Here is an 18,973-nt window from a genome sequence, read left to right on the forward strand (position 1 = left end):
AGTTCTATAATAATAATAATAATAATAATAATAATAATAATAATAATAATAACTTTAGCCCAAAGTAAGATTTTAGCTCTAGTTTTGTTCCTACGTACAAAAGAGACACAAGATACCTGTTATCATCTTCACATGGTATTGTAATTTCTTATTATATACTTATTATAATTCCATAATCAATGCATACAAATATAGTATACTGTTGTACCAACTGTAAAATCTGTATCAATGAAACAGTGAAAATCAGTGAAAACACAGGCAAAGTAGATTTGAATGCAAACAGGGTGACCATTTATTATAAAGGCATGTATAATAAAGGTGAAGGATGGGAGGAACAGAATTATGGTTTAATTTGAATGAACTTTTATAATAAAGGAATCAGAATCATGGCAGCATCCAGACAGACTTCTGCAACAAACCAAATAACCTGCAGAACAATGTCAGTTATGTGCAGGTGTGCCAATCACTGCCCAAGTAACTAGGATGAAGCAGTGACCTGATTAAATGGCACAACAACACTATCTAGAGTGGAAATGGCAGAAATCCAGCAGTCTTGGAAAGGCCTTTATTATGTCTTAATTTGACTAAAAACAGCTGAGTGCATTTTGGTTAAAGGAGACCTGTTTATTTCACACTACATGGACAAATGTATTGGGACACTTGCTCATTCATTGTTTTTTCTGTAATCAGTGGCATTAAAAAGTATATCCTGCTGTCTGTACTGTCCAGGGAGCATTACTGTGAGGACATAATCCAGCTCGGAAAAAGCGCTGGGCAAGAACAAAAATGTGGATCAATATATTAAAGTTATGCCAATGCACATATTCACCAAAATACCACGTATTGTGAGAATTCTTTATTTTAAAATATTTTTTTATTTTATATTGCATTTAACCAGACAAAATCAGGGCAGACAGGAATCAGAGTGGGGTGGGCAGGAACACTTTTAAGGGGTCATTGCTCTCACTTACAGGTTCTGGGACATTTTAAAAGAAGGCACATTGGAAAGTATTCAAAGGAACATGTTATCTTAATTATATAACTAGCTGTCAATTTATCTCAACAAAAGAGTGTGTATACTGTATACTGATGCCTAATGCATTCTTCCGTACTGCACAATTTGGGCCTTGCTCCTGGTTGATTCCGACACTAGCCCAGAGCTACAGCGCCATCTGCTGCTCAGCGGTGGTGTTTTATTCATTCATCAGGACAGAAACACTTGCGCACCTTCACCTGACAGGGAAGACAGGGCTCAACCTTTGTCATTTGATCGTGGGATCAAATGATGCCGGAAGGCAGAAGAGGCCTGCCACTTTGCGCTAGGCTCTTCACTATCATCACTTTCACTTGATGGACACGGACCCTGTCTTCCCAGAAATGCGCCCTGTTTGCTAGCTTTCTCCACAGGTATTGCTGATCCGCCCCTATCTGTGCTGTTCTGATGACTGTTTCGAACAAGCCACGCCCTCCTGCAATGTGATTGGCTAGTGTACGAGGATTCAGCCAATCTGATTCCTAGGTAGGCTGGTTGGCAACTTTACCGTGTACAGATAATCACAATATTTTTAATATGCAGAATTAACATATTTGCAATTTTACTTAGCACATAATAATATTCAATAATATTACCAACTTCAGAGAACTACACACATGCTATAAAACCTACACCCATCACTTTTGGGAATGCTTTATTTTAAAATTTGGTAAAAAAAAAAAAATGTACCCCTTTAACCTTTGGTGGTCAAGGTGGTTGAAAAAACAACAACAACAAAAAAAACAGCTGGTCATCCAGGCAAAAGCATACTCTTTGCTGGTATACCAGCTCAGTTCTTGGCCAACATACAGTATGTTTTTATTGGATTCTGAAGGACTTGCTTGATTATCAGCATGACCAACTCCACCAAGCTGGCTGGTCATCAAGCCTGGCCATACTGACTGACTAGCTTGGTCAGGTTGGTCATGCTGGTAAGCCAACTAGCCTATCCAGCCTGTCCTGGTGAAGAGTTTGGTCAGGCTGTTTTTTTTTTTCCTCAACAGGATCATTATCACAGTGTAACCAAACGTGAATCAGATTTCTAATCAGGATGTTAGGTTATAACAACTAATACAGCTAATAAAAACACAGGGTCGCTTGTCGGCCTTTTGGCTGAGATCAAGTGACAGCTAAAGACTTTTATTTTGGAAAGAAGTACTTCCGGTGGTCTTCGTAGACAGTCTCCTAACGTCTCCGTTTTCACGCCGTTTGTTGCAGAAAGGCAGATGTCCAGCTGCTGATCGTCATATGAATGAAAACAAACTGCGGTTAATTTCGGACAGGTTTACCGGAGAGATCTACATGCAGCGACGAGGGCAGGGCGGCAGCGTGTGAGCGAGACGGGCTCGATGTGGAGCTGGATCAGGTGCTAGTGAATACAAAAGGTCCTCAGTTCGTAACGGTGCCGGAATGAGCTTTTTCAGCTTCGGCCAAAGTGCTGAAATCGACATAGTTCTGAATGACGCCGAAACTAGGAAGAAGGTTGAACACAAGACAGAAGATGGGAAAAAGGACAAGTATTTCTTGTTTTACGACGGAGAGACGGTCTCCGGCAAAGTCAACATAACGCTGAAGAACCCGGGCAAAAGACTGGAGCACCAGGGGATCAAGATAGAGTTTATCGGGCAGATCGGTGAGTAACGTTAACACGCCGACCTGATCTCACACACACACACACACACACACACACACATATATACATACATACACAGTCGAACCGTGAGCCGTCCACGCGACTACAGCACCGGTGCTGGTCGATTCGGCTGGGTTTATTGGGGAATGACGCATGCAGGAATCTTATCTTATTCGGACTGTTTCGCACCTCCTGGATGTGTAGCAGGAGCAATAAAGGCTGATATTTATTTATTTTTTTGATTTAATTCATTATATATGATGTCAGGACCCTTGCTGCTCCGGTCTCGTGACACTTGTGACATCGCGTGCAGAAAGAGAGCGTTGCTTTTTTTTGTCAGCTGCCCTTTAGCCCTGCAGCACGTGACGAGGGAGCGTTTTCTGCATGCTTACTTACATACATCAATACATACACACACACACACACACACAGGGGTTGTAATTTTACGTTTATTTTCCAGGTCGCCATGGTTTTCACGTACCCCCTAAATTACCTAGATAGTAAAATAATATTCAGAGACGTAACTCGTTCTCTAGACTTAATAAATCGTGCCCTCGCTTTAATAAGTCGTTCTCTCTAGTTAACAACCAGCATCGTTCCCTCGGTTTAACAATCAGTCCTCTCAGTTTATTTAATCACGCCATCAATACACCTATAACAGTCAGTTCCCCACATTAAAAATAAAGTTTAATAAAGTATTCCCTCAATTTAAGTCAGTTAACACAAGTTAATAAATCGTTCCCCTGGTTTAATAAATCATTCCCTCACTTTAACAAGTGTAATTGTAACATTCCCTCTTTTTAACACTCCGTTCCTCCAACTTAATAATTTATTCCCTGAATTTAACACCAAGTTCCCTCAATTTAATAAATGGTTCTCTCAATTATAATAATTGAATATATTTTAGTTAAACTGAGGGAAGCAGGAAAGGATTTTTAAATTAAAGGGAAGAATTGTCTCAATTTTACTGTGTATTGTGCAAATGTTACCAGATATTATGACATTTTCTGACAGATCATAAAGTTGCCTGATTAACACCAACTGAAACTATCCTATATGTTAACTATGGCCTAGAACATCTGCAACTAGAGAGCATTTACTGTATAGCGTCATTGAACAGCCCCTGTCCATAAACACTGTCCGCTTACAAAAGAATACAGCATTTGCTGTAATTCATATCATGCACTCAGCGTCTCTTTCTGCCCATAAATCTCTGTCTTTAGAGCTGTACTATGACCGAGGAAACCACCACGAGTTTGTGTCTCTGGTGAAGGACCTGGCTCGGCCAGGTGAGATGACCCAGTCGCAGACTTTTGACTTTGAGTTCACACATGTGGAGAAACCGTACGAGTCTTACACAGGCCAGAATGTCAAACTCCGGTAAGCATATCGGCTTAGTTTGATAAAGAGGTTTAGTGAAATTGAAGTGTTTTTGAAACACAGAAGACGTAACGAAAGCTTATTACATTTATGTGTTATATTTTTATTATTAAATTTAATTAAGTCTTTCATCTCATTTCTGACTATTGTAATCATATGACTCTTCATCTGAGACGCATTTGTTTTCTCCAAGCTATTTTCTACGAGCGACCGTCAGCAGAAGGCTAAATGACCTCAGTAAAGAGATGGACATCGTTGTGCACACGCTCAGCACGTATCCGGAGCTGAACTCCTCCATTAAGATGGAAGTGGGAATTGAGGACTGCCTACACATCGAGTTTGAGTACAACAAGTCCAAGTAAGTTCAGCATACCTGATGCCTACATGGTATCTTTATCTGAAGCTCTTTTCAGTAGTTAAATATACATGCAGACATCCCTTCATCATCTTCTCTTCCTCAGGTACCATCTGAAGGATGTGATAGTGGGTAAGATCTATTTCCTTCTGGTGCGGATTAAAATCAAGCACATGGAGATAGACATCATTAAGAGGGAGACGACGGGGACTGGGCCTAATGTTTATCATGAAAACGACACCATTGCTAAGTACGAAATCATGGATGGAGCTCCAGTCAGAGGTACAGCACATGATTACAGTGTCATTAAATTCTGGTATAATACGAGAGAGACTTAGACTTTCCAAAAAGATGGAAATCGAGGTGCTGCTTTTACAGAATCTGGTTCATTTTTAGGTATGATTTAGGCTCAACAGAGGTCAGTTTGTCTGCTAGTCCTAGAACACACAAATCTGCTGGATGTTTTCCGATTGTGCTCAATTATTTGCCATAGACCAAGACTTTGTAGAAGCATTTATCTACAACACAGGAGGGGTGGGCATTTGTTTATAGATACCCCTTCTAATGAATGCATTCAGCTACAATAAGTTGCACCTATTGCCGACACACCTGTGCATACACACACACCTCATCTAGTGCCTGTAGAGAAGTATTGGCAATGGAACGGGACTCTCTGGAGCAGATCATGCTTAATGCCAGCATGTTTGGGTGCTGAATGCAATCACATCCTCACAGCAATGCTCTAAATCTGGTAGAAAGCCTTTTATGGACAGTAGAGTTACTCTAACAAAAGCAGGATAAACTATTTTTTAATACTCTTGATTTAAAAAAGAAACAGTGAATGAGCAAGTGTCCCAATACTTTTGTCCGTACAGTGTATGTGCCGTAGCTGCTCTCTGGTCCCTACCTCGCACCACAGACTGTTAGGCGGTGCAGAGCTCCTCCTCCAATGTGGGGAGGCAGCCTTTAATTAAGCTTGCCCACCAGTCATTGCATGTCTCATGTTTGATGATAATGTTGCAGAGCGTTCTAGATGGAGGTATTTAATCATCTGCAGTCCCCTTCACTCACGCCCTGTGCTCAGTGTGTTACAAGGGAATATAAGTGCACTGCTTAGGGACCCTGTTGCATGGGATGCAGCATGAATTACATGAAAAGGTTTATGCATTGGTATCTAGTAACTGCTGAGAAGGGAAAAGAACCACTGTGGCCAGAATTACCATAGTCCTGGAGGATTATAGCACTGATGTTAATGTTGTTAAAATAAAACTAAATACAGCTAAATTGTACTGTTTTGGATGCTAATAAGGATCCATCATATCCTACTGAAATTATCTTCTCCTTAGTGGACACTTTTCATTTGCATCAAAGCATTCATCAAAAGTATTTGCACTACACTTGGACCAGGGCCAGCTGCAATATCATTGTCCTCTCAGTTACATTCTGAACAACATGTCCATGGCAATGTCCCTATGTTTAGACACAGAACTCGGACTCATAATTAATATCAAGTGCAACATAGCCAACTATAGATTTTTTACAAAAATGTCCACACAGTCCGGTTAAACCATAAAAGTGACCCTTTAGCGAATTGGTAGCCTATTTTGTCCTTATTTCTATAACAATGAAAATGGTGTTCAAATACTGACACCTTGGACAGTCAATAGACATGGTTCCTAATAAGCCTGTATCCCACCTCTTTCTTGTATTTTACATTATTCCTTGAGGTCCTCTTACAATGTTTGTGTGGCTTTATTAACCAAAAACAGTCGTGATTAATTTTTACAGGACTATTATCCATCCTCTTTTTTTTATCTCTTAGAATGAAACAGGCTGTTTCTGTTACTGCGTCTTTAAGACTGATATAAGATGAGCTCTTTATTGATTGGCTGTCCTGAACTGTGTCTGAATCAAAAAGCACTTGGAGCTAAAGCACTTCTGGGAACTGCAGTATGGGTGGGTGGGCATAAACTGTGGTAGGCTGAATAGGAGATTTGTACATTAGTTGGTTGTTATAACTTCAGAGAAGCAGTGCTTTCTAAAGGCAGCTTAGTTTCCATATATGGACTGTGGGAGTAAACAAGTTTAGAGGCAAATTTGTTAGTTTTCTACGACTTAACTGGTCCTTTATTCACAGCACAACAGAGTGTCAAGCAATTATCTGAAGCCATCTTTTATTCTTAGTGGTCTGTGTTTATGTGTGCAGGGGAATCCATCCCGATCCGCCTTTTCTTGGCTGGCTATGAGATGACTCCAACCATGAGAGACATCAATAAAAAGTTCTCTGTTCGCTATTACCTCAACCTTGTGCTCATTGATGAAGAGGAGAGACGTTACTTCAAACAGCAGGTACAAGTCTGCTTTAATTGGTGACCCTCAAGCCCCTTATATAACCCAGCTTCTCTGTTTAACTCCACAAATCGCACCCACCTCCATTCCGTCTCATCCCTTTTTTCCAACATTTACCACACCAATGGCTTCAGACTTTACATGCAGACCACAGGAAAGCCTCATCCGGAATCCAAGTCAAAAATATTTTGTGTCCGCCCTCCTGTTCCATCTCAGGGCGTGGTCCGCACTAGCAAAATGTAACTTCTGGAGAAAAATCACATAATCAGAAACACTGCACTGTTGCTCTTGGTATGAGCATTATTAAATTGTGTGTATTACAACATACTGGCGACAGATTGTAATTGTAGAAATGGGCCCTGGAGTGTCCTCCGTGATCAGCTAATGTAAGGCTATAAGACTGAGGAATAGTGAACTGAATGTGTTGGATTGCTCAACAGTACATGTTCGACACACTTCCTGTCTGCTTTGAGTCATTAACAAAGCCTCAAAAAGTCAAACTGTGTTTTCCATGGTATAGATGAATAACGAGAGTACATGGAAGTGAAACCTCAAAAAACTGTTGTCCTCTTCCAAAGGAAAATCTGGTCTAACTGAAACAGGGCTTCCAAAAACCTGAAGACTGTTTTGTAACAGTCTTGACTCATTTCCAAACAAGCTGTTCGCTTGCAAAAGCACTAGTCAAAGCTGACCAAACAATAAAAGGTGAGGCCGACTTCACCTCTCTGGGTGGCTGTGTGCTCACTGCTCCTAGTTTACGTGTGTGTGTGTGTGTGTGTGTGTGTGTGTGTGTGTGTGTGTGTGTGTGTGTGTGTGTGTGTGTGTGTGTGTGTGTGTGTTCACTGCCACAGATGGGTCAAATATGGAGGACACATTTCGCTGTACATAGTACAGTGTCAAATACATGCACCTTTACCTTTAGGAGAATAGAGCAAGGCTAAAAGCTAACCGGCTATGATCTCTTTAGCTAGCCAACAGCACAATGGATAATTACAGTGTTTGTTACAGTATTAAAACTATGCTAGAATATGCAGGTTCTGCAAGCTTTGCTAGTGGCATACAGGCCAAACAACATGTTTCATTCTGAGGCAAACATAACAGGAATATAAATAGGCTTATTAAATGACATCAAGCAATTTTCTGCATATACTTATACTTACCATCATAGTCATATACTTACCATTTATGCTTCAAATGGCTCAATGCATCAAAATATGCATTAAATGACACCTGAATAAAAGGTTTGGTTGACCAACCAATTAGCATCATGTATATAAAAATGGATGCCGGCATCATGTTTTGCTATACATAGAATTCTTTTTATTATTTGTGTAGCAGTGTGTCATGCAGTATCTATTGATTTGGGCATGCTTAATGCTGGTTGGGGGTATAAACTACCATTATTTGTTCTCTCCATTAGCTTTGCATCTCTAGTTCTGCATAATTAGCAGATTAACTACGTAACACACCCCAGAACAGTTCAGCACCAGTGTTAGTTAAACCTAGCCGTATAGCAGATTCCAGTGCACTCATGGCCATCAACTGTGTTGATCTTTCAGGAGATCACGTTATGGAGGAAGGGTGATATTGTGAGGAAGAGCATGTCTCATCAAGCTGCCATCGCCTCCCAGCGCTTTGAGGGATCAGCTAATGCAGAGAAAGCCCTTGCCCAGGCCAAGGAGGACAGCAACTGATCCCAACCACATCATCTCAACATCCAACAGCAGAGAGAAGTCTTGTCTGTGTGAATGAGTATGTAGACTGATGAGCCAAAACATTAAGGCTGATAATACTGATGTTGATGGTCATTTGCGTGCTGCCAAAACCGCTCCTTCTAAATGTGCATCAGACATGCAGTAACTGGTGCATTTGTACCCAACGATCCAGGTAAAAGAAAATAGGACTCATCAGACCAGGCGACCTTCTTCCATTGCTCCAAGGATTAGTGTAGGTGCTTGATGCGGTGCACGGTGTGTTGAGAAGTATTCCTCCCAGAACCTCATAGAAAATGTCTGAGCCACAATAGCCTTTCTGTTAGTTCTGCCTAAATAGGATAGCCTTATTCCCCTCACACATCACTTGGCCCTCAAAGTCTGATTTGTCCGTCTTCTAAACACTAGAAGTTTTTTTACACCTGATTTTAACATGCATTTTGTATCTAGATAGTATCTGGATCCCACCGAATTCTGTTTACATTTCATAAAAATACGTCCCCAGTGTGACCAGATGAGCTCCGATTTTACTCATCTGTGTAAAAAGCACACCGACGTACACGTAATTTCCATTTTACTTCCTTTTAACAGCAGTTTCTCATCAGATTTGTCCTGCTCTGGGAGACTGAACAGTTTAGAGAACTGGGAGGGATTCGCCATGGAATGATAGACGGTTCCTGGATTCCTGTAGCGGCTCTATCAGAAAAAGCGATGGACTGTTTTAACTGCGAGGGAATAAACTGTGTAATACTGCTCTCTTCCACCAATAAAAGTGTGAAAACATGCAGTAAGAGAGAGAAGGAGGGAGAGAGAAGCCAAGATCCACAGTAATTACTACTCGTATTTAGAGAGTAGTAATTCCATTTTCCATAGCGTTCCGTTTACACTTGTGTTAAATGTGTATGAGATCTCTGGCCACTTCTGAATGTGGTTTGAGCGATCTGATGGTAATCTGATCACAATGCGTCTTGTGGGTGTTTACACCTGACTTTTCATGCCAACCATTGATGCCAGGTTATTGCCAGATGTAAACAAGCCCTATCAGTAGTTATCCACCACAGGTGAACAGGAGTACTCTACAAGGTTTGCTGTTTGTTGATAACGATTTGGCCCTTGTTAAAGTCACTCAGGAGCTTCATACCTGATCATTTCTCCTGCATCAAACTGCATGTCCATGACAAGAACCAGCTGTTCAGTTACTGTCTAACATGCACCCCAGAACCCCACTTTCCCCCACTGTTATGGGATCATCCTCGTTACCCACGTCGTCTAGGAGTGGTCTTAATGTTTTGGCTCAGCGGCGTATGTGTGTGTTTGCATGAATGGATGGAGGAATGAATGTGTGTGCGTATACGAGTGAGTGTGTGAGCAGATGTTCTGAATGTATGTATGTATGTATGTATATGGACGTGCAGCTATGGCATGATGATGGGACGATGGGTTTTGTGATCAGAAAGCTCAAAAAGTAGCTTTTTAAAAAGGGTTGTTAAAGACAGAAGTTAATTGTTAATTCATTATTAACAGTGAAATGTGTCTCATCTGCCAATATATTATCAATTCATTCCAGTTTAATTTAATTCCACCTGTGCAGTCCATTTAAAAACTCCCAACTACAATTTCGTAGTTTTTTTTTTTTTTTTTTCTTTCTTGTTTTTTGATATTCTGTTTTTACACAAAGTGGCATCAGCGGTTTAGTTACTGTAAGTGATGACCTAGCTTTTAACTACTACATTCCATATTTGTTTTTTGTAATGTTTTTCTCTTCAAAAAGTTACTTCTAACTACTTTTATGCATTCAAGTACATGCCTTCTTCCTTTGAATTTGCTGCCATTTCCGTGTCTTGTCAAAGCACTTTGGGTTTTTAACTGACTTTTCGGGAGGATGCTGCTTGCAGATTTAATGTAGCAGTGAGCAGGACCAAACTATCAGTTTAATTGTGACTTTTCTAACGCAAGCAATCACGCTTTGAGTTCAGTATTACAAGTCAGCTGATTAGATTCATGTTCATGGTCATATTCTAAGGGCGTTTGAATAAGAAATGACATTTCTTGGGCTTGTTTTTGTTGGCATGCCTCGTCTTCATTCAGTGTTTCTTATTGTTCTGTAAATGTGATGCTGCCGTTTCTGAGGCTTTAATAGAATCATGTCTTAATTCTTGTGCCTAATTGTCAACTACCGATTTTTTTTTTTTTTTTTCACCTTCTCTAGTACTGGAAATGCGATCTTTTCCTGTCTGCCTCATGAAATCCTAACCAATCCTTAACTAACTCCCATGGAATTTGCTTTGTAATAGAGGTGTTTGACTGTACCGGCTTTAAATGATGTACGAGCTCTTAGTCATTGGCGAAGCTTATCAAATGATCAGTGTACACCACAGTGTAGCATAATTTGTGAAATCCCACACCCTTAAAAATAAAGGTTCCTGAGTGGTTCTTGACTTAGGACATATAATTTTCCGAGTACCATTTCATTTATATTGAAATTTGCTTATTTGGAGTTTCGTAACTGTTAAAAAGCTCTTCACACTCACAGCTCTTATTTACAGAAATGGCTCTTTAAAACAACATGAAAGGTTATTTAGGGTAGTGGCTCTCTAACTGGTCCTCAGAGACCCTCAGACAGTCCAAAGTGTAGCTCCAATCTAGCTTGCATGTAGGAAAGGAGCAAAAATGTGTACCATTTGGAGGTCCTTGAGGGTCTGGTTTGAGAAACGCTGCTTCAGGGAACCTATTTTGGCACCTTTATTTTTAAGAGTACATTTTAACGAAAGCTATGAAATAGTTTTTAGCATTTCGTGGTTGGTTTGGTTAAGAATTTGGCCATCTGATAGCTTCCTTTCAGCAGGGTACTGGAGCGGTTGTCCTCTGGCTTTCATGATCATTGTTGGGTGTGTAAAGCTTTGAGGGGGCATTTCGTGTTTACTCCCAACACAGCTAGGACATCTTATCTGTCATAGTTCTGACAGTAGTGTCTTGATACCGGTCTTTTGGCCCAGCCTTTCCGTTGGCTTCCAGAGAAAGATAAGCGTTTGATGCCTGACTAGAACGAGTGATGGTATGTGTGCATATTCAGAATGAATGGGTGCTCTTGGCTTAAGGGTAAATGCTGCTGGTATTGGGCTGGATAACGAAGATTCCTCTCCATTTCAGTACTCTTTTTAAAGTGTCCTCAGTGTCTCTCACAAAAAAAAGGGCAGGGGACAATGAGGTTCGATAGGAACACGCTAGCCCTTGGCTAGGTTAGCTTCAGTGAGCTAATTAGCTAGGTAAGCACATTTTCCCCAAGCTCAACACAGATGAACTTGGTCAATAATTGGTTTGTCTGACTGTGGGGTTTTAATGGCCTTCTTTTCTTTGGAGCTTCTATCTTGCCAACTAACAATGTAGCAAAGTAACAATTAACCGACCTTGTAAGAAATATTGAGTTAGTTTGCACATACAGCCCAGTTAGAATATGGAAAATTGAATATTTTGTGGGCTTGAAGAGGAAATTGCATTGATTTCAATGACAAAACGTGCTCATAAGTCCACTTGCCCTTGGCTTAATTAGCCTCAGAATTATCTAAGCGTTTCCTCCAAGCACAACATGCATACAGTTGGTCAATAATGATGGCAGTTTTGACTGAAGCTTTGGGCTTTAAATGAGAAATGTGACACTTTAGGCCTTTTTTCTGTTGTTGCTAGTTTGTAGCCTTAATCTTGCTATCTAACAACATGACAAAGTAACAAATAACTGGCCTTTTAGGTAGGATTATGTTAGTTTGCACAGTTAGAAAACGGCAAATGGAATCATTTGTGGACTTAAAGAGAAAAAATGCATTGATTTTAGTGGCAAAACGTGCCCATGACTTGATTAGCCTCAGTGAGCTAATTAGCTAACTAAGCATTTCCTCCAAGCCCAACATGCATAAAATTAGTCAATGATTGGTTTTGACTGAAGCTTTGGGCTAAATGGGAATGTATAATGTAATGTAGCCCTTATCTTACTATCTAAGAGTATCTAACAACATGGCAAAGTAACAATGTTACATCACAAGTTACTCACAAGAGCAGTTTGAACAAGGGATGTTTAATATTTTTTGTGGCTCTCAAAAAAAACATGCATTGATTTCTGGGCTTGTTTTGCTGTTTATTTCAACTTGATGTCTGCAGAGGGCTCATCTAATGATTTTCACTTGAGAGAATACAGTCATGGATTGATCTCTGGGATAGTATTTTGAATTTTCCTATGTAGAGGGATGATTATGTCACAGAGGACATTTTAAGATCGCTACTGTGAATGGAGGAAGAGTCTAGGAGCACTTACGAGGCCAAAGCTTCAACCAAACATCATTGAAACCAGTGTGAATTGTTTTGCTTAAACTTGTGTGGAAGCCATGGTCGTGGCCAATCTTAATGTACATGTTTCTGGTGATCATGGTTTGTCTTTTTCTGAAAGTGAGAAGAACCTGTATTTTATTTGCTTGCAGTAGGATCCAGTTCCTAACACCCTAATCATTTATCATTGTGTGGAAAAATATATATAGTGCTTTGAACAGCATTAGACAAACAGTTATACTTCTATATTAATATTATGTATGTACAAAATTTATTTACAGATATAAAAGTATATATGATTTTGAAACAAAGTCTTTAGAAATCGCTAATGACCAGCTTTAAGGTACTTGCAAAATTAGTGAAAAGGGAATAATAATAAAAACACCTTGTAGTTTGCTAGATGCTTATATGAAATGTGCAGTACACAAACACTATGACAGTGCTGTCACTGCTTGTATCCTGTGTTCTGTAAATGAAAATGTGTTTTTACTCGGATTGCCCTGATTAAAACAGTCCTATGAAATTTTCATCTTTGCTTTTGTGAAACCTCTTTCTTCTGCAATGTCTGTGTTGATCTGACTTTATACTGAAGCTGAAGGAGATATTTCTGGAAAATTAACCTCAGGTTATCTAGATTTTTCATTGGTGTTCGTTTTGGTCACATAGCACCTGTATGGCCTTTACATGATTTGATACATAAGTTTTTTTGTTTGTTTTTTTTTAAACCTTTGTCCATACATTTATTTCATAAATAGGGGAAATAAGTAAGAATCAACAATAGGACTTAATACAATGATCTTTCACTGGTCTTTAATCCGACGTGCTGGTTGGGGTATTTGATTATAACTGAGGTTATTTATTTCTATTGTCCAATAAAGAATAAACGTCTGGGGCCCTATCTTAAACCCTGCCCAAGGTGCGTTGCGATGCTCATTGCTATCTTATACCCGCCAACATTTTCGTGCCTTATGCCTGCATTGGTTAAATAGCAACGATGCTTGCAGATATCTACGCTAATGGGCGTGGTGTTCTCAAAATAAGGTGTGTTCAGGTAAATTTCTGGTGTATTGCTATTTTGGCAATGAAAAACACAGGTGCACCACTGACTGAAAACAACCCAGGCAGACGTCTACAGTCAGACATTCATTGCTATCTTGGCAGTGAATTGTCATCACAGGCGTGTGCCCAACGTGCATACACCCTCACTTTGCGCCTCAAAATACACATGTCCAACCTTGAGGAGGATGAGCTACAACAGCAAATGCTAAAAAAGTAAGGTTTCACTTCTGTCAGCCAAGGACAGAAAGCTGAGGCTGCAGTGGGTACGGCTTACCAAAACTGGACAGTTGAAGACTGGAAAAACATCAGGCTAGTCAGACCTGCTATGTGTCAACAGTCTGGGCTGATGGTGGTGGCGTAACGGTATGGGGAATACTTAAACCTGTTAATGCCAAACAGGCATCGCTTAAATGCCACAATCTTTTTGAGCATTGTTATTGATATTACATTTCTTATTGTCTCAAACAGTTTTTATGAATAAGTTTAGTCTTATCTAGTCACTGGATCTGATTCCAATAGAACAGCTTGGGGATATGGAGAAGCAGAAGATAAGCTGCATGAGGGTGCTCCTGAAAAATCAGCAGAAATTGTGTGACACAATCATGTCAACATGTACCAGAATCTTAAAGTAACGTTTCCAAGATCTTGTACAATCCATGCCATGGAGAGCATGCTTGTTATTAGAGAAAAAAAAGAGATGCAAAGACTGTAACCAAGAATATCTCTGCAGAAAGAGTCCAAAATATTATTAAATTAAATTAAATTAAATTAAAATGGCAGGTCGACATTGTGTCTGAAACGTAAGAAATGCTGCCTACTCGGACAGATTTCTGAGGCAAGAAGACTTCCAGTCATGTCTGAAATGAAGGTTAGCAATCAGGTCTTCTAGTTTACTGGGTGAAATGCTAATGGCTAATGACAACACAGCTATAACGCTCATCAACGACAACAATGAGCTGTTGATACTGTAGCAACCTCAGGGCGTATTGTTGTCTTTGTGATTCGGTTAGCGAGACCTTCACCACTACGCTACCTTCTGAGACACCATGGACAGCAAGGCATCAAGTCAGTTAGCTACTACCTCCACTTCCAGACTGCTCTTTATTTAAGCATTTAAAGCAGAATTGTGCAAGAATTGGTGGTTTTTGTACACCATTGCTGTAAATATAATAATTGTGCTATGAGCCCCCCTCATGGACACACTCTGCACATGCATTTGTTGACAATCTGACAACAATCATTGTCAATATTACAAGTCAGAGGAGCATCAAATTTCATTCAAAGTAAAATTGCTGTGGTATTGGTACACAGAATACTACATATTGTACTGTAGATAAAAGCTATGTGGAAAAGTTTATTCTAGATTGGTCTCAGCAAAATGTAGGAAGGCCTGGATGTGTTTTCAGTGGGTTAAGAGACATTTTTCGGTGCATGAACAGAGGTGAGATTGATCCTTTGTAGGTATGTTCGTAAGCAATTAGCCTAGCATCTCCCATTCTTAATAAAGAAGCAAACTTTAGATGTCAAACATGTTTTGGCTGATCGACTGCATCTGGGGTAATCAATAAATCAGGTTATTGTGATTTCTGAACTGTTCCTTTTATGACTAATAAGCCTCTATCTATAAATGTGTATATACGTTTGTCAGTTGTCATGAAAGTCTTATGTAGGTGTCATGTACTCTTATGAACATTGCCCTTAGTGTTCTAGTGTTTCCAGTATGTCTTCTTCCTTATGGAGGCAGAGGTGCTAGTATGGCTATAGTCTGTCACCATTCTGAAATATGTGCTAATAACCACTAGATGGCAGACCTACGCTTGTGTTGAACTGAGAGTTAATGGCTGGAATATTATTTTTTTTCCTGAGATATATATGTGATATTCTATTTCGTCATTATTTATGTTATTGTATGGTATATTAACCCTAAAGGTTGTAGGGAATTCCTACCTATTTTGTTCTATGCACCACTGACAGTGTATGAAAGCATCATCTTCATAGATTTGACTTTAAAAGCTATTACCATTGATCTATATTAAATATATTACTTAGGTTAAAACCCCTTCAGCCCAGATGGCTACAGCTGCATGTTCTGAAAGGTGTGTGGTGTCTCTGTTACAGTGGTGCTGTGGCTGGGAGCGGATGTATCAGTATTGATCAGTGTGTGAGTGGTGCTGACAGCTGTATTTCTCAGACTGAAGGCTGAAGTAGCGAGAACATCCGCTGCTGTTTGTATCGATCACAGTTGGTGAAGAGTCTGTCCATCCTCAGGCTGCTGAATGCAAGCTTGACCAGTATAGGCAGTAATACAGTCAAGAATACAATAGTGCCACCTGCCTAATATTGTGGAGGTCCCCCTTGTTCCGCTGAAACAACTCTGACCCGTTAAGGTATGGACTCCACAAGACCTCTGACACCAAGACGTTAGACAGTTTTGAGGTAGTGTCTCAATATGCATAAATGAACCATGGCAGCCCAGGACCCAGTTGCTGGCTTAAGAGTTAAAGCATCTTTGGTAGGTACTGCATAACCTGGGAACACCCACACAAGACCTGTCTGGTGTGTTAGATGACTGGGTCATCTTGCCATCACATCACATTTGGTTCTTGTCAAAGTAGCTCAGTTTCTTACGCTTGCTCATTTTTCCTGACAGTCAGGGGCACTGTATGAGGATGAGAAGTTAGGGTGATTCTAAGGGCCTGTGACTGACAGGGGCTCTAAAATGTCTTAATTGAGTATTAAGGCAGAATTGTTTGAGTCCTGGGACCCAAAAACCCTGGCAGTGCCCCTGCTGACTGTTCGCTTGCTGCCTAATTTATTCCACTTCTTCCCAAATGCCATTAGAACCAGATCATCAATGTTATTCACTTCATCAGTCAGTGGTGTTGATATTAAGGCTTATCGGTATACATTAATATTCTACAATACAAGTTAGTATAGTTTCTGTAGTCTTTTTTTTTATGTATTTATGTTAATTATATAGTCACTTAATATGTTAATTAATTGGACTTAATAATACCAATTATAATACCAAATAATGGACCAAATAATTTTTTAATTAATTTCAGTGTAATTTTGTAATTTCAGAATGTGTTATGGGAATCAACCTTATAACCAATTAAATGCTAATGTAAGTTTATGTCATTGGGTATAAAAGGCGTATGTATGTGTCTTGTATCCACACTAATCTCAATGCAGTTATCAAATATCAATACTCAGGACCCAAAAAACTATCCAGTTGAACTATGCCAGTTTATTACACTGTAAAAAGACGAAACAGGCTAATTTGCTACGTTGTACCCATTGCTGGCATATATGTGTAAATGCAAATAATGTGGGGCGGTGATCATCCAACATACCGACCTCACTTAAGCTTGTGTCACTGATTGTAATCAAGTCCTCACTGCAACGCTGCAAAATCTAGTAGAAAGTCTTCACTGGACAGTGTACAGATGTCCCAATACTTTAGTCCATATAGTGTACTAAAGTACAGTGTGGTTCACAGTATTTTACTGTTGAAATTGAGTTGAATAAACCCAGATCATTTGAATTTTAGCATTGTTACACCTACAGCAATGGACAGCAGTCTACTGCTAAAATATTTCTTCAGTTTGTGTTTTAATGATGGTGGTGAAGACCACAATCTAACATCACTCCAAAATCTCCCATAGGTGGCCATAGCATATGCATTTTCTCCACATATATATTTTTTAGACCAGTTCCTGTAGCTTTTACACCACTGAAGTCTCAAATGTACATTAGTCTCTGTTCTTGCTGGCAGTCTGGTCACGTCCTGACTTTTCACTTACCTTTTAGCACATATGAACCCGATATTAATATACATTCATAACATTTATCCGTTTATATATATAAAATATTGTCAATCTGCACTTATGTTTCTACACTCATTAATTCAGGTTTTCCCATTTTATCAGAAACACTTACCATATAGGTGCATTTTATAGGTTTATAATTACTGACTGTAGGTCTCTTGGGGCCCATGCCCTCATTCGTCCATCCTCTGCCCCGTCTGCCAATGGAAAGTGCAGTGGACCATTCTGAGCACCAGCACATCCAACATGGCCGCACAGCAGCAGTGATGCATGTCACTCAAACCCATCGGCCTGACCCATAGCAGACCATACTACAGCACAAGCCTTTATTAGTCTGATTGTGTAAACACACAACGTCACCAGCTCTATATGTGAAGCTATTACAGTGTGGAGGAAAAGGTCTTTCAATGATAACCACGGCAACTGCTTCAAGTGCAATGCTCAGCTGTGCTGCCAGGTTCCTATAGCAACGGGGGGCCCTCCAACTCTTTTTCACTGTGGAGGGGGCTGTGTGTGTGCAGGCTTGGGTGTTTGGGGGTTGGGGGGGTGGGGGGCTGTCCTTATTGAGGAAAAATCAGGTCGTTACAGTTTGTCCTTGAGTAGGCTTACTGGTTTATCCCACTCACATCCTTATTAGAGATCATGCAATGAAGACGGAAATGTAAACCAAGGAAATGAGATGATGTTCGAGAAGGGCTGCTTTATGTGAGTTAGCATCATGTCCTGAGATCATTTCGTATTTCCCATCTCTGGTTTGATGTCCGATGGAATAAGAAGTAAGTGTGCTGACGGTGCCATGCAGATGTGTATGGTATATTTATTGGCATAAACAAAAACCCAGTATAATCAGACATGTCTAACACAATTAGGTGTGGGGGTTGAGGTTCCCATGAGAGATGATGATGTCATTTCTGGAACTGAGCTGAGGATGTTCCTCATCCTCCATACAGAATCAGTGGTCTCTCGCCATCTCTCTCGCTTATTTTATATTTGAATGAGCTGGTGTCTAAATACTTTTGTCCGTATAGCGCATATAATAGACATCATACAAAAACGTCCCATTTTTCATATATATATATATATATATATATATATATATATATATATATATATATATATATATATATATATGGAACGTTTTATGTGTGATGTTTATTAAATACGCTATATTGACAAAAGTATTGGGACACCTTCTCATTCATTGTTTCATTCAAAATCAACGGTCTCTACTGTCCAGGGAAGACTTTCTTCAGGATTTTGTAGCACTGCTGTGAGGATTTTATTTTATTCAGCGACAAGAGCATT

The 18,973-nt window shown here is 39.8% G+C and overlaps 1 protein-coding gene across 2 annotated transcripts; it reads left to right on the forward strand.

The window, feature by feature from the left end:
- The first annotated feature begins 1,267 nt into the window (after positions 1-1,267).
- Positions 1,268-13,306, forward strand: vps26bl (vacuolar protein sorting 26 homolog B, like). Of its 2 annotated transcripts, XM_072658883.1 has the most exons (7): positions 1,268-1,519; positions 2,252-2,666; positions 3,890-4,046; positions 4,240-4,404; positions 4,508-4,683; positions 6,608-6,750; positions 8,310-13,306. In XM_072658883.1, the coding sequence occupies exons 2-7, from the start codon at positions 2,444-2,446 to the stop codon at positions 8,442-8,444; spliced, it is 999 nt and encodes a 332-aa protein (XP_072514984.1). In that variant the 5' UTR covers positions 1,268-1,519; positions 2,252-2,443; the 3' UTR covers positions 8,445-13,306. The 2 variants fall into 2 exon arrangements, with proteins under 2 accessions (XP_072514984.1, XP_072514983.1); XM_072658882.1 differs by lacking the exon at positions 1,268-1,519 and having other exon boundaries at positions 2,212-2,666.
- Positions 13,307-18,973: the final 5,667 nt, after the last annotated feature.

The sequence above is a fragment of the Salminus brasiliensis genome, chromosome 16, assembly GCF_030463535.1.
Source record: "Salminus brasiliensis chromosome 16, fSalBra1.hap2, whole genome shotgun sequence".
NCBI lineage: Eukaryota > Metazoa > Chordata > Actinopteri > Characiformes > Bryconidae > Salminus > Salminus brasiliensis.